Genomic DNA, 17,933 nt, shown 5'->3' with positions numbered 1-17,933 from the left:
CATAATACGTTGTATTAACATTTTATTAGAGCAGTTTAATTTTTTATGAATGTTTCAATGATCATAACTCACGACTTAGTGATTACCTACCATGAGTACCTAATGGTTATTTTATATTATGTATAATATTACCCATCTTGATAAATCGTCTTAGTGCATAATATCGATGTGGTGGATGATTTTAAATCACTTAAGTTATTGTTTATTTCGATTCGTAAAATCCAAGAATAACGAAATGGAATATTATGCACAGAAACTTTTCGATACTCGGGCAAAAACAGAAAACTGATGATAATATAAATAAAATATATCATGCAAGTGTATTGAAGTATAAATGCATAAATCACCGGTCTATATCTCTGGTAGGTATAATATTATAATAATGGCATTTTGAATAGGTATGGCTATATGAGGAAAAATAATAAAACAAACAAATAATAGCTATTCGAGTTTCGCATATCCTCGTGCGTACACCCTATTTCTCTAGTATCAACGCAGTATAAGAAGTTTTATATATATTTTTATTTTCGTTGTGAATTTTGAACGACCCGAATACCTACCATGACTGCTGGATTCAACATGACTCAGCTGTGACTCATCGCGCTTAATGGTCTGATAGATAATTTTGGCTGAACAATATGTTTACCATGGTATTAAACATAAATAAATTAACGTAAAGAATTATGGTTTTCACCCTGTGATTTGTATGTTTTTGAGTTCAATAAATCAAATTTTAGAATTTTTTTTCACACCAAAATCTATACAGTTTTATGTAGAGTACAACATAGTTACTATTAATTTCACAGTTATTGTATATTTTTGATATAAAATGTGTACATTATTTTATTTATTTATGAAACGATAAATTAAAAATTATATTAAGTCATATTGTTATAAATATTGTACTCGCCTAAAAATAAAAATGTATATGCATAATTCTTTTTTTATTTAACTAGAAATAACATAATATATAGGTATCTACATTATATTCTACAAGCTACGTTTCATGTACATAGTGAGTATTTTCTGTAGCAGATGTATTTAATTGTTACAAAAGCCACAAGATAATACTAATAAAAATAAAAATCTGAGAACTTGTACTACTAGGACAAAATATTTTCCAACGGAAAATTATTAATTTGTTAAAAATATTATGTAAAACATTTAAAACTTGTATATTCTTATATTAAAGTTTTTATTGGCTGATGAATACTAGAAATATTAGGAATGTATTTTTGATACATTTAGATTGAAAATAATAATATACGGTTAATATAGTGGCATCAAAATATAACAAAGGCAAACATATCAACGATAAACACAGTACATATTAAAATATATGACACGGTTTTAGGAATTTTTTTTTTTTGGTGTGAATATTATATTTTTTATTAAAAATGTAAAAATTATATGTGGTAGGTATATTAATAATAATGTATGCAGTATGAAATTTTTATTTTTATTACGTTACGTACGTGTTAGAAGAAATGTTTAGCTGTAATTTCAAGCGAAATCTGGTAACATTTACTTCAAAATATATATACAACATTTCAAAATTTAGTAGCGTATATTGTAATAAAATTAAGATAGTCCCCTCTATATGCATAGTGCTATAGTGTATATATTTGTGGGTATACCCTTCTTTCTCTTTAATCTCTCTAATCCGGGTAAAATTTATAATAATTTCCGGAATGCGGTGTGGCGTGGATAGGGGATCGGAATGCGTTGCAACGTCGTCTTATATGATATGCGCGTGTCGTATATATAATATTATACAGGCAAAGCCAGCAGCTGAGACCTGCAGTTTTGCGGTTGTGCCGTCAGAGCACTATCGCACGTGATATAATACAATATAATATATTATATTCACGTGCGTGCGTGCGTGCGGTGTGTGTGTGTGTGTGTGTGTGTGTATGTGTGTGCACTGAAATAGGGAGTACGAAATGAATTTACTATCCACACCCATGGACCCTGACGACAAAGGGGACGTTAAACCGGGTAGGGTGGTGCATGAGATCGTGGTGTAGAGAAGGACGACTAGGAGAAGATCGAGGCAGCAGGCGTAGTGACGAGCGTCAAAAGGAGTAAAAGGGCCACGGATAAAAGGATGTCAGCAGTGGACGAGTGTACAGGTATATACAGCCTGATCAATTTACGTGACTATACGAATTTTGAGGGTTAAAAAAAAAAATTAAAAACCACTATGATTAAAAAACAAAATTTTTATTTTTAAATGAAGTTTTATGAATTCTTTGAATCTTACAGATCTTTTTTTTGTAATACAAAAAAATTCACCTAAACAATTTTCATGTCCATGTAAATGGATCATTCCGTATAGTGGTTTCAGCTGATCGTGTGCGCGATACACAGTCGACGAGAATAATATATCATGTGATTGGTATGCATATGTTGGTATGTACACTCATATAATATTATAATACTTGCGAATTCCGTACAATTGATTTTGATATAGTTGACAACTATTAGGTGGTACAGGGCATGTGTGATGATGTACCATACGTCCATACCTCCATATTACGAGTACCTATATGTTCATCTATGGTATCCATACGGTATAATATTATGTTACACCGTAGAAGACTACAATGCTACAAAAACTTTTTTACACTAGTTATAATTTAATATTAAACGGTCGCGTAAAAGTTACAAAATGTCGTTTCTATAGATCACTCGCCGCTGCGAATTTATCCCAACCGTTCTATTTATTATATTATTATTATTGTACAACAGATCATGGACTATTTTTCTAGCCTAATTTATTAATTAAGTTTTTTAAGTAGGAATCTACGTTTTTTTATATTATAATATGATCTATTTTTTAATGTAAAGATAGGTACTCTAGTTTATCACGAAGGATCCAAAATAAAGTTATAATTATGAGTTTTTCTATACCTAATTCATCCTTTTCGTTGTTTCCTGTATATTTATATTCTAAATATTACACTTATATTTACCCAATATTTTTAAAAGAAAACATCTGCATTCGTACAATTCTGTTCCAAAAATACTGAAACTCCTTTGTTATTTCATCTGAAAGTTCGCCGTACTTTTTTTTTTTAATGTATGCACTGTGCATTTTTTATTTCAAAGATGGAAAAATAGAAGGGTACACTTTTTTTAACAAAACATTCTCAATATTTTATGAATTCTGTACCAATTATTATTCTGTAGTCTCATTTTTTCAAAAATTTAAATTATAAGCCGGAATACTAATTCTATTTTTGTATTATTGGCAGTTTCTACTCTTGTAAATTATATTATGAAGGTTCTAAAATTATATTATTTTTTAATTACATTTTGATTATTAGTAATTACGTTTGATATGAATTATGATTGTTAAATTGTATGTAAAATAAAATACCTTAAATTTATAATTTGAAATTTGATTGAGGTGAAGTAGTAATTTAATTATTATGTTGGAAAAGTCATAATGTCAGATGGATTTATATTTTATAAATTCGCGGAATATCTATAGCTCTTGTTGTAGAAGTTTAGCTTAAACCAACGAAAGTTAGTGATCAATTAAAAAATATAATTCAATTTTACAATATTTTATGAATCGTATAGGTAGGTAATTATTTTTACATTAAACACATCAAAAGTTCCCAGGCAAGTTATAATAATAGCTATAACTTTTATTATTGAACATGTCATAGATTTGCTCTGCAATTAATTTTTTTAAGAGCACCTATTGTTTTGTAATATGTTAGCATATGCCTAATGTACTCGTGAACTATTGTAGTCCATAAAATTACTTCCAGTACATATTATATCATCGAACGTTTCACTGTGATTACCTATATCCATTACAGTTACATAAATTATTCAACAACTCAGCATGCATTTGAAGTTTGAACTTCGTATAACAGCATTATTTTGTCTTACAGGACGGGTAAACTTCATTACCCGACGGATGTTTGCGGGCCGTTGTTCGAAGAGGAATTGGAATTTTGGGGTCTGGACGCGAACCAAGTGGAACCCTGTTGCTGGATGACCTACACCCAGGTAAGTTCTTACTCAACCGATTTGCATCCGTAAACACGCTATTTGGGGTATATTTATATTATATGGGATAGGTAACTATATTTAATGAGCGCAAGTGTAGGTATATCTTATTATAATAATAATTACGGTCGTAAAACGTAGCCGGAATTTGATTACATGTTAAATTATAAATCCCTCGAGCTCGGCATCGTTCGACACCATTTTATTGTTGTTATTTTAGGTTGTGTTATTGTAGCGTCACACAGAAGTTTTGAAATTTATGTCCTCCGTTTGGTTAAATGCTGCGGTAAATTAAAGTCTTTGGGGATCTCATTTGGACGTACTTTAAAATATAGGTATATAAATTAAAGGGGTAAGAACGAATGGGTTTATAGGCTTAAATATTAAGGTTTAATTTTTACCGATCCCCGGATTCTTTATTTGTTTTCGTTCCTATAAAGTTTAAGCCATTCAATATTTTGACACTGATTCCTACTAACATTTTTTAATTAAACTTAATTGCATCCTCATGATTGTCATTAACTGTCATTCAATCTGTATCGCCAATCCTAACCTGACCTAACTCACAAATCCTGTCAATAGTTATTTTTTTTACCGATGTTATCCTTTAATAATTAGTTATTTATATTTTTTGTCTGAACAATAATAATCTAACATAAAATACATTTTAATGAAATTAAAAAATATTGGCTGTTGTTATTATTTTCTGAGTCAATGATGTAATAAAAAAACACAGTTCAAAACTCAGACAAATTTACATAAAACATTGTCTGATTCGTAAATAAAATAATTACTGATTGCATAATGTTATCTTCAAAAAAAACTTATTTGTATCTTTATAAAATGCTTACAAAGAATTTAACAAAAACAAAGTTGAAATAAGTGCCCATGAACAAAGGATATTTTTAATATTTAATTTAAAAATTTTTCTTCGATTTAGAAGTGTTCTAAATACAATTGACTGCTGTTTTTTTTAATATTCTTTATGACACTGTACATAAGTATTAAATTATCTATATTACTAAGGGTAATCGAGCACCTAAAATTATTATGTTGAGTTGAAGATCATTGCAATAACACTTAAATTTAAATGTCGTCAGAATTAGATTTAAAAAAAAGCGGGTGGATACCACTCTGCTAAACAGTAGGTTACGAGTGGGACATTGCAATGGATGGTGTTAAATTTGAATTCAATGATATAATATAATTGTACCCATACGAAAAACAATTCTGTGAGGAGACGGTTTGTTAGTCAGCCTATATTATAGTAATATTTTTAAATTACAACAACATAACTGCAACATCGTTATTCTTCCTTTAAATATCAAATTTCATCCAAATTTAAACTTAAAATAGCAATAAAAAAAACTGTTAATATATTTTCTTTAGACTTTTTAGTGATTGTATGAACGACCTATAAGATATCTATGTTCTTGTACCAATAAATAGCTCAAAAAAAAAAAATTATATTTAAAACATTTAATGTATTGTATATAAAATGATAATATAAATAACCGATGAAAACTAAACCAATAAAGACATTATTATTTATGGACATAATGTATATTTTTTTTTATTATTATTAATTAACCTGTGGAAACTTAGGCCATTGGGTGGTTTTTTTACTGTGGGGGAGAATATTGTAGGTTTAAACTCGTGTGTTTTTTAGTTTGGCAGATTTTTTAGTGAGCACCCATACTAGCAGGTCCCATAGGTATCTGCCATGTCCGGGTGGGGGGATGGCGGCACTTCTCTCCGGACACCGTGACTTGCCCGAAAAAAATGGCGCACACAGCCGAGATTTTGAACCGACATCGGTGCGCGTCGCAATCGACGCCTTAGTTCGCTCGGCCACTCCGTCCCGTTAAATTAAAATTTAAAACAAATAATAAAATATGTGTATATTACAGATTATAGTAGGAATATCGAATATATCTCGGGGCCTCTAAAACCCGGGTACAATTTGTTATGTTACACACTTGTAAGACGGAGACAACACATTATTATATTATAATAATTGTCAATTTTCTTGGCCAATACCAAGTAGGTATTTACGGAAATGTCTTGGCTAATAATTGTGTGGATGTATTGATTTCTAGTGCATATTGAAGAATTAAAATTAATCGATTTGAAATATTTTGAAATAATAAGGGAAACATTTTATACGATAATATTATATCGTTCTTAGAATTCTATCTTCGTGGATAACAAATAGTATTGGAGTTCAATGTCATATGCAATTATGTTAATTGTCTATGTTTTCTGTTATAAATCGTTCAGTGTAGAGATGTCAATTGGATTTTTAAACTTGAGTAATTCTGATTGACGTCAAATGCCATTTTTGTTTCTCGGATATTTGATTCCTTTATTCGTTCTGGTGAAAATTAGGTCACAATAAATACAATTATACAAAAATATTTTATATAATTCACACACAAAATGCATACTTACCTAATATTTATAATAATAAATGATTAACAATGTGATTATTTACTTTTATCCTGTAGTGTAACAATTCATTATATTAACAATCGTATATTTGCTTCAGAATAATTGATACAATTTTAATTATTTTATACAAACGTATTAATATTAATCATATAATTTTACCACTGCAAAAAAAAATATAATAAAAAAAATACGTAAAAAATGTTTAACCCATATTTTTAAAACATTTTATAGGAACGTTAAGTGCAATTGTACTAATGTTTAATATTTGACTATAAATAAATGCACCTGAAGAATGTTATAAGTTTTTTCTTATGTCTTATTTACCATGTTATAATATACTATATTATAGGTATGGTATAATATAGTTAAATTAAAATAATTGAACATTAACTCTGCTGTTAATTTAGCGGAGAGATGTTTAGATTTTTAAGTTCCATTCTTCGGTTTTACAATAAATTATATGATTATATTTTCATAAAAGTAATTTGACATTGTATGGTGTTTGGAAGCAAGTAACTAATAAAACAAAATAAAAATAACACAACAAATAATATTTATTGACTTATGTAAGAACCTATTTAAAATATTTTTTAGAATTACAGTAATATTTGGAACATATTATTTATATATGAGTATTATCGCATACAGTAAGGTACCAACCACCGCCACGGGGCACCCAAGACGTGACACAGTGGATTCTCTCACCGAGTTGCAAAGGCGCAAATTGGGACGGGATGGCAAGTCGCGTCAGACGAGTGTTTGTTAGAAAGTTAACACGAATCCATATTATTATGTTTATTAACATTAACATTTTTAACTACTTGGCACTATTCAGAAATTTTTAATATCACTTAAAATCTATGTACTTTTAGTATAATACATCAGAATACCATTTCTTGCGTGTAACGATAAAAAAAAAACTATCGTCGGTTTTTTGGAATAAAATAATAATATAATATATAGACTTATATGTGCAAACGCTCTCGCTAGTATACATGTATTCGCTAAAGCGTTTTCCTATGGAAATTTTTCTTGTCCATTAGCTTTGGTCGAAATACTACATTTATCATCAAGGGAAACATGTTGGCCCCGAGGATTTGGAATAAGGAATACTATCGTTGTACAATTTTTCTTCTAAGACTGGACGTAAGGATTATATTATTTCATCGTGCCTGCCTATAGGTTTTTCAACGAAAATCAATTAAATCTAGTGGAAGCGTGCCTGTAAAAGAAGCAAACTAGCTATTATGGTTTTTGATAGAACACTTTTTGTAGGTTTTGAATAAAAATATTACTCCTCGTCACTATACTAATATTGGCTCGCTGCTAATCTAATGGTTTTTACGGACTCGTGTTTCACGCTATTATATCAGTTAACTTTGTTTGTACAACGGCACAGGATGAAATTATATTTTTTACGAACCATAAAAATAAAATACTGCTTAGTAAACATGCATTTACTAAGTTAAATGTTCACTGTTTCTTTCCATGTTGTTATCGTTGTTTTCCACTTGATCCAAAATGTTATACATGCATAACCAATAATGTACCTAATATTATTTACGAACTTTGCCGAATTAATTTTGACGAACTATTTTTTACTATTATACTTCATGCCTAGAAAATTGTTATCTTTGTGATCACGTTTAAATTTAATGTGGCTACGTTTTCGACGTAGTTATTTCAATTTTATATGAACTCTTCTAAAGGTAGTCATTTTAACGACACGACAGTGACATCGTACAATATGCACACCGTTTTTATTCAATAATCGATTAATTTGAATAGCTTTTATTATTTTTTTTTTCATAACAATTCTATGCATTTGCCATTCACTGTAATTAATTGTTACTAAAAAAAATAATCTATTGTCATATTATCGTTGTGACGTAACGCACATTCGCAGTTGATTGCACGTGTCGACATACATCATGGATACTGTAACGGTTGAATGGTGACCCATTGTACACAAAACCTTATGACGTATAATATTACATAACATATTACGGACTTAATATATTAAACTCATTTGCTAGTAGAAATATTGTGATATTATGTCTCATGAATCCAAAGTGCTTATTTCGGTAAACGTTTTCACATCTGGAATTCTATTGATTGTATACAATATATTGCCCTTAAAATTGTTCTGCAGATATTCTATAATCAGAGACGGATTAATAGAGGGTGCTGGAACCATAAACTAAAATCATTATTAAAACTTGAAGAACAAATTACTACATTATATCACAAAATGATCTTTTAATAGAAATATTATTGCATTTATTTCAACAGTTAAAAAACAGTATAACATAAATATTAATTACTTAATTAATACATTTTAATTTATTATGTATTGAGATTAGTATGTGGGTCATTAATATAATTGATTTTTTTTGAACAATTTAATATAACAAATAACAAAAAACATGTTAGTCTATATATTAAATAATTTTACCTTTATTAATAATGAAATTTTAACCATTTATTACATTTTGTGTTGTTTTTAATAATAAGTAAATTTAGTAGAATAAATTATAATTTGTATAATTTTTATATTTATTATATATTAGAGAAGATTGATTCCGTTGGCATTTTCAGTAATTATACGTAATTTACTATTATTATCTACGACATATTATGCATTTCAATTAGTGGTGTTGCAATTAGTGATGCGTGAACACTGGGCATTTAAAAAATACTGGCATGCCTATAATTACCTATGCATAATGCGTACTGATAACAGATTAAAATATTTATAAGTAACCCAAAAAGTTCTACTACCGGATTTTATCGAAAAATAATGGGGAATTTAAAAAAAAAAAAAACTAATAGCTAAATTATTATATATTACATATTTAATCGGTTTGATTGAGTCAGAGTACCTATATTGCATGAAATAATACGATTTAATTCTATAACGCTAAAATCGTATAGGTATACACATCAGAATTATTATTAGCGTTGATTATGTCCCAAGTTAATAACGTCACAATAGAAAATACGAACAAAATATAAAGATAATGAGATAAAGTAATAATATGATTGGTTTAAATATTACAGAAATATTTTAAAAATATTCTTGAATAGGTACATTTTATATTCATAATTTTTGGCAAGGATTTTTGATATATCGTACGGAATTGTCTATTTTTCCATATCTTAATCTGTGTCTGTCCATCACATTATACCTTTTGTGACAATATATTATGTACGTCGTGAAATATAAAATAATTATAACTAAATAGTAAATATCATAATACATATATGTATTATTTTTTTTATTCCAAGTAACGTATTAATTTTCCCATTCGTCGGGATATGACATAGAATGGGATGACAGACACACAGTGTCTGGCTTAAGCACTGTTATGATTGGTCCGTTGTTACAAAAGGATTATAGTGAAATTCCCATTTGCCATTACACATATCCGTCCGTCGCACTGCACGTCCAAAACCCTATACAGTATACACCCAGGCACCCATCATAACTATTACTGGTAAAAACTAAACTCAAATAATAACCAAATACATTACGGAGTGTGTACATACTATAATCAATAATAATTAATAAGTACCACGTTTTTTTCGTAGTACAATATTACCTAAACATCATATACCACCCCGTTGGTTATAATTAATAAATCAAACAAAATTATAAATTCGATGATTTGCTTAGGAATATTTTAATAAAGTCGGAAACCATTTATTATTAGCCTTTTTTTATATAAATGAAACATTAATAGCAATAAATTATACTATTTATTATACAGGGAGATTTGCCAAGCATGCTCACCCTCTTTTTTTCCTCTAATAATGAATTTATTAAAATTGTAATTTTTGGAATTATTAAATATATAAATATACTCAAAGACAATTTTTTCAAATACTTGAAATTTTTTACTATTTAAGGCGATAAAAACATCCGTTTTTCAAATTTGAACCCCCCCCCCCCCCCTTTTACTGTAAATTATTCAGTGGTTAATTTTTCTAAAAAATTTGAAAGTATCAGAATTAGAATTCGAATGAGTGGTTTTTGAAATATTTAGCTTTGTAAGTTAACTTGGTACAAACGTTTTAATAATTAAAAAACCACTCATTCTTATTTTGAATTAGGTACATAAAAATTAAAAAAAAAATTATCCACTAAATAATTTACATTAAAAAAGAGGGGTTATCATTTGAAAAACAGAAGTTTGTATCGCCACGGGACATTCCTGAAATAATAAAAATAAAAATGCTTGAATGGTTTAAAAAATTGTGTTTGAGTAAATTAATAAATTCCAAAAATTAGAATTTGAATAAATTTATTATTAAAGGAAAAATAGGGGTGAGCATGGTTGGTGAATCACCCTGTAAATTATGATTTGAACACAAATAAAACTAATGGCTTTTAAAAATAATTTCTATAGTTACAGTTTGGAACATTACTGATATCGATAATATATAAGCTACATAAATAAATTTGACACGAAAGTATACGTAAAACGTGGTATGCATTTAATTGTATTTACTTTCTCCTTTATAATTAATATTGAACCCAAAAACGAATTTCAAAAATGATTTAAACCCATTGTCATCTTTTAATGCGTACAAATATAATATATAAATTATGTTATATCAATATTATATGGGCCATTTATCATTAATATTTTAAGTTATATGTACCTATTACCTAACCATAAATGGAACCTATTAACTAAAAAAAAAATACATTTTGATTTATCAGCTTTTATTATAAATTATATTTTTGTTTTGTTTAGTTTTTTTTAACTTGTGATTATTTATCTTCAAAAACTTGGAAGAAGTTTAACATTAATATATTTAAGTCTATACTCCAGTCATAAAAACAAGTATGAACTATTGTATATAGAATACATTTAATATTTTATACAAGCAATGCCATAATAATAATAATATGCTGAAAGTTATTAATTCGATTGTTTCGAATCCAATTAAAGTTTCTTAAACTATGGCCTATAGGCAATGTCTAACAAATTAGGTACATGAATTAAATCCATGCTCGAATTACTATATTTGCCAAATAATTATAATTTATTTGTCTTAACTCTTAAGTAATTTTACCGTATGTAGAATAATATTATTCTGTAAAGTTTAACATCATAATATGGTTTTCATAGGTTTATTTTTATTATTATGTAGGTACCTAATGTTAACGTAGCCGTTTCATATTCTTGAATACAGATTTTCATCGTTTTGCCGTTCATTTAATAATATTTTTGATAAGATATAATAATGGATGTATGTGTTGCATAAAATCGATTACAATAATATATAGGTATGAATAAGAACTCTCAGTGTATATTTTCGATATCGGGTTTTATGGGTCATAAACTCATATCGTTTCAATGTGTTATTAGTATATTATTGCACATCGGCAGAGGCATTTCGTTGGCAGTTTGGGATTTTATATAGACGGCTACATAATATTATACCTCCTAAACACTTAACACATCTAATGTGTGTTGGAGCACCCCCGTTATAGGCTTGGAAATAATATTATTATACTATCGCCGTTGTGGAACAACGAAATTACTACAGATATCTCTTCTTTAGGGCGATGGCGTTTAATCTACCGGCCTTCTAGCGAAGAAGTGGGGGGGGGGGCGTATATATATATATATATTATATCGTCCCATATATAAAATAATGTGGTATGTTTGCCAATGGTCTCTGATATCGACACACATTCGGTTGTTGTTTCCTGTAGATTGTAGAAGGTGGAGGCTACCATGTCGTTTTCCCATTTTCCCCATGAGGTCAACACGGGAAGACGGGAAAACACGGTCGTCCACGTAATATATAGCGTTTTCAGCAGACGATGCCAATATGTTCTTTGGGACCAATACGTCACCTCCGCGTTTGAAATGCTAATCGCCTACACGCATCTTCCTGGCCGTTTTATTATATACATTTCATATCATATATACTTCCATTGAAATTTAATCGAGTGTGAGCCTTTTAGTAATTATATGGTTATAGCTTTCTCACTTTCTCACCTAGATAAGATAGTCTTAAAACGGTAGTCCAGACGCAGTGTACCTATTACCTAACTACAATGATGTTGCTAATCTTACCTATGCGGTTATAGTTATTACTGAATATATTACATACATAAAATCATATTAAGCATTATTTTATGTATAAGCATTTAAAGTTTAGATGGTACCATGGGGAAGAGAAGTTATATCTACCTCACTAAGGGGCGATGGTCCCCACTTATATGCTCCTCTAACTTTGAATGATTATTGATAGAATTAAAATCAAAACTGTTATTGTTTAATATTAAATTTAAAAAAGTAACATATACCTAGGTAGATACCTAAACATTTTTATTATTTTTTAAAAATTATGTAAATTGTAAAAATATAGTGTTTCAAATTTACGAATAGGTACTTAAAACTTAATATTTGTTTTTCATTACCATGAAAATCAACTTGGAAAATTAATGCAGGCCAGTAAAACTTATCCGAGGCATATTATTATGGTATAACGTAAAAACATAACTAATATTCTCTGACGTAATTAATATTTGCATAGGTAATTATTGTTATGTTTAGAAATTTGTTCTTTTTAAGGAAAATATAGGTACTTTTTAAAACAGAGCCGCTTGTTTGAAACATTTATGATTGTTTATTTCCCATATCATAGACTGATCTTTAGTCATATGCAACAACATAACATAACATATAATGATAGATACAGGCCTTTTCGGCACGATGTGGCTGAAGTGAAAGTAATGCATAGTCGCCACCTCAGTTGCAGTAACATAGGAAAAAATAGAAAAAAATGTTTTTTTGGGAATAATCATGAACAACTTAAGTATTTTGCTATCTCTCTCTCTAGCTGTCAAAGTTATAGTATTAATATTGTATAACGTGTAAGTAAAGTGGTATGATATATGTTATAGCTTATAATTTATGAGACTCAGAATCGATAAACCGCTCTATTATAATTGTTTGTTATATTATTCCGAATATTATTACTATGTACAACTATGAAAACAGCGACAACAGTCAAACTTCGCTTTCGTATGTTATTTTGTACAGTATATTATGTATTGTAATTTGGCCTAGAAGCGAAGAAACCCATTAATCAAGTAGGTTTCCTCCTTCGTTACTTAGAACATATTATTATTATGGTTTTCGTATATTTGGCCAGCAATATCATGCAGCACAATTTAAAATTTCAATCATATTCCCATATTAATAAAAGTAACTTTAAAACGTGCATGTACGAAACACGAAGTAGGCTTACTTAGGTATATAATATATATTATATTATTATATAATCATAAATATAATGTTTTATTTACTTATATTTTTAATTTTTAATTGGTTTGACAATACACATGAATGCCAATAAAATAAATAAATATTCAACGCAAATGTAAATTGTTTTTATTGTTTCAAAATAGATTTTTTTGTCACTTTATATAATATATATATATGAACAAGTGATCAACATCATGATGTTAAATTAAATAATTTGAAAATAATTTATGATAATAGAATTTATTCAATTTATAGTGAAAAAAATCGCTGGCTTAAGTGCGTTTAGTGAGGATCAACTGTTTTTATAATGTCAATCGTTTTCATGAATATTAAAAGTCTACATTGTCTTAACGACATTATTTTTGCTGATCGTAAAACTGAAGTTCCTAAATACTAACAAAGACATGAGCTATTAATGACATTTTTTTTAAAAATATTAGTATCATTGTATTTTAAAAACATTAATTTGTTGAGCTGAAAATTGGGACCAAAAAAAATCAGTTTAGACAACTGGACCCCGATTTCTATATTATATGTAGGATTTGTATCTGTAGCTTACAAATCCCATAAAACGGAGCTTAAACAAAGAAACTTTCACAGAACATTTACTTTAAAGTACTTCAAAGCCAGTCTTAAAAAAAAAAAACATTTGAGTATAAAAGTTTTTGGTACAATATCGATTTCCTTTAGATTCAATTTTGAAACTGACTTTTATATCACTCGTGCTTATTTAGCTTGGCGATTTATTACTTCACGTTTATTGGATCTATCTATTTCATATATTTTGTATAGCAGGTGTATTCCCATACTTAAATTAATCTACTGTTCATTTGCATACGAAATTTTAATTCAAAGTATCGTGTACTTTTTGCAAGGTGCATCGCATAATTCGCATCAGAACAAAACTACTATTAATCACTGGCCACTTTTCGTATGCACTCGTATGGACTTTTCATTAGCAGTATTTTGAACGTTTTTTTGTTACCCATACCATCATAACTATAGCTTAGTTTGACGAAACTTATTAAACTTAATCGGTGTTATAATAGGGCTTTTCTGACCTATAGCATTAAATATGATTTAGTTCCAAAGTCTGTAGTAAAAAAATAAATATATTTATAAAATAATCCTACAGTATTTTCTTTATTTCGTTTTTATTGGTTGGAATAACACCGTGCAACACGAACAATTATTTAAGGCATCTACTACGTGGTTATTAGCCATCGTTTACATGGTTTACATATTTTATCCATTTATATATTTTGTAATATTTATATTTAAACATTGGTTTACTTATGTAAGTAGTTTTGTAAATTAGTTGTTGAAATTCTGCTTCGTTTATGAAATTTATTTGATTTCTGGATGCCTCCGGAGTATGTGTGAGGACCTCGTATAGTGTATCAGGCAATTAATTACACAGTTTTTTATGTCGTATAAATATTAAATAACAAATAAATAAATAATATTTTATAATTACTAAGTAGTTATTATCGATTTCACGTATAGGATAAATAATTCATAACAGGTACAAATGTATTAATATAATAGCCTGATAAATAAGTCATTGTAGCTTTAGGTACGCATACTATAGAAAACAGTTCTATCAATCATTATTTTATATGACTTTTGCATTAGTCTACATATTTAACTGGCTGACAGAAGTTGATTAAGCAACTTTAAATGTTATATATATGTTAATTTGGTTTATTCTTAATATGATGGAAACATTACGTGTAATTGACACGTGATTGATTGTTATCAATTCACTATTGTATGAAAAATGATGCAAATAATATTTTTACAAGTGAAAATAACAATGATTTATATCACTATTTATTTAACCACTATACATTTGAAAACATTATTTATTGATCAGTTTTTTTATCCATGTCCAATTTACATACGTATGTAACAAAGTTTTTAATAAACATCGACAAGTTTATTATCGTTCTTATTGTCGCGTTTACATATCTTTAACGTCGATCTGATGAACTACACATAAAAACTGTTAAGACATAATATTCACTGTCTTTTTTTTGGCAGTTAAAAATTATTATGATTCAATATCAATAATTTAATGTGAGTACCGGAAAATCAACAACCTATGTTACTATATTATTAGGTTTTTATTTAATATTTTAAAATATAAATAAATATTTTAGTTTTAGTATTTTAAGAATTTATCATAGGTTATAATAACAGCTATAATGTAATATGCGCATAAATACTTTAAATTATCTCAGAGTCTTTAGAAACCTAAATTGCTGAAATTCTATTATTATATAATGTTCACATGAATCGATTAAATTACAAACGAGTAGACAAGTTTGTGGCAGTATGACATTCATTAGTTCTGAATAAACTGCAGTTACAACAATTTCATCCACTATGTACAGTTATATTTTTACGTCATTGCATTACGATGAATGTAGTGAACGGATGAGTAAGTAAAATAAAGGGCCCGAATTATTTTAATATCATTATAAAGCTCGCTTCGCTAAAAAATATACATTTTTTGGTTTAGATAAAAAAAAAAATAATGTAATTCCTTTCTTTTTTCCCTCTCTGCAATTCTGCATAGTAACAAATATATTCTTTGAAAAAACAATGCATTTTTTTTTTGTTAAACTAAAAAAAATGATGTATGGATAGTATATTATTATATAATTATATATATTATATTGGCCGTTTTTCTATCTTATACTAGACACTATGTACATAAAAGTTATTATTTTACTTTTAGTTTTTGCTATTAAAAATAGATATTTATTCATAGATTAAATGAAATAAATTTGTATTTTATTGTTTATACCTTATACGAGTTAAATATTTCTAAATTCGATTAATATCCATTGAAATATTATTAATCTTACAATCGTACATAACATAGAAAAATCAAATACAAATATAATTTTAAAAATTTTAATAATTAAAAATTTAATTTATTTATGTTTTAATATATTTGTATTTAAGGTAAAATGTTGTTGTTATAAAAAAAAAACGCATTTGTATACTTATTAAATAAATAACAAAAATAAGTGTCAAAATCAACAGTATTTTTAGTGAAATCTAAAAATGTAAAACCATGTAAGCTACTCGAAAACAACGATGCGCCAGCACAAAAATGAATAAATTATGCGAGGGACACTGAAAGCGCAATGTCATGGATTCTAGAGTCTTTCCTCTTTACTAAAAATTCAATATCATGAATTTTAACATGATATTACATTCTTTTTCCAAAGAAAACATAATAATATTATGATTTTTAATGTTTAAAACTGCACTTATAAGCTGACAACGTAATTCGTTGTAAATTATTATTCAGTATTGTTTCAAAATAATCACAAATCAAAATCGCATTATCATATTGTTTCGAATAACGGGCTATAGTGGGACAAATATTAACAAACTATTTATTTGTAAAACTTAAGTTGAGAAAAAACCAATTATAATAGTATGAAAAAATGTCACATTTCTAACATCAAAGTTATTATAACAATCAAGCCAAAATATTAATATTAATATGTGTATCTCCAACCAATCTAGATAATGGAAAATCTTGAAACTAAAAGTTGGTTTATACATTTATGTAGGTACCTACATACTAATGCAAAATCTAGATAATAACATTTTCTCAATACTATAAGGTTAGAAAAATTAAAAACATGTTTAAAAAGGTGGGTAAGTGGATGTCGCTCTGCTGTACAGTAGGTTAGAGGTGGGTCACTGTATAATGGACAGTATTAAATTTGAATTCAATGATATAATATCACTGTATAAGAAAAACGATTCTGAGCGGAGACGGTATATCAGTCTATGTATTAGACATATAATATATACTTATCTATGGTATTAAAAAAAAATTGACCTATAATAGGTACCTATAATAAATTCCAAATTAATCATATCATAATATCTATTAGGTACTTATAAGTTATAACGCGTTATACATCAACAAAAAACCGTGGTAAAATCATAGATATATAATAGTATACTTTAGAAGTTTCAAGTACCCACGAATAATATTATACAATCACAACAAAATAACTAAAATAGTTATCCTAGGTTTTTAATATGTAATTTCGTCCAAATTTGTACTTAAAATGACTATAAAAATAAACATGTGTAAATGTATTTTTTAAATTTTTTGGTAACAGAATTAAT

At 27.8% G+C, this 17,933-nt stretch overlaps 1 protein-coding gene across 2 annotated transcripts in view; it reads left to right on the top strand.

Annotated features, from left to right (window-relative positions):
• LOC100568906 (potassium voltage-gated channel protein Shaw) overlaps positions 1-17,933 on the top strand; it is a 155,416-nt gene that overhangs the window by 86,418 nt on the left and 51,065 nt on the right. For both annotated transcript variants that reach the window (XM_029491334.1, XM_029491335.1), the window contains exon 5: positions 3,909-4,026. In XM_029491334.1, the coding sequence (XP_029347194.1) occupies positions 3,909-4,026 (118 nt within the window). The remainder of the gene's footprint in view (positions 1-3,908; positions 4,027-17,933) is intronic.

Source organism: Acyrthosiphon pisum, chromosome A3, assembly GCF_005508785.2.
Source record: "Acyrthosiphon pisum isolate AL4f chromosome A3, pea_aphid_22Mar2018_4r6ur, whole genome shotgun sequence".
NCBI classification, from domain to species: Eukaryota; Metazoa; Arthropoda; class Insecta; order Hemiptera; family Aphididae; genus Acyrthosiphon; species Acyrthosiphon pisum.
This window is presented reverse-complemented; position numbering and strand designations above follow the sequence as displayed.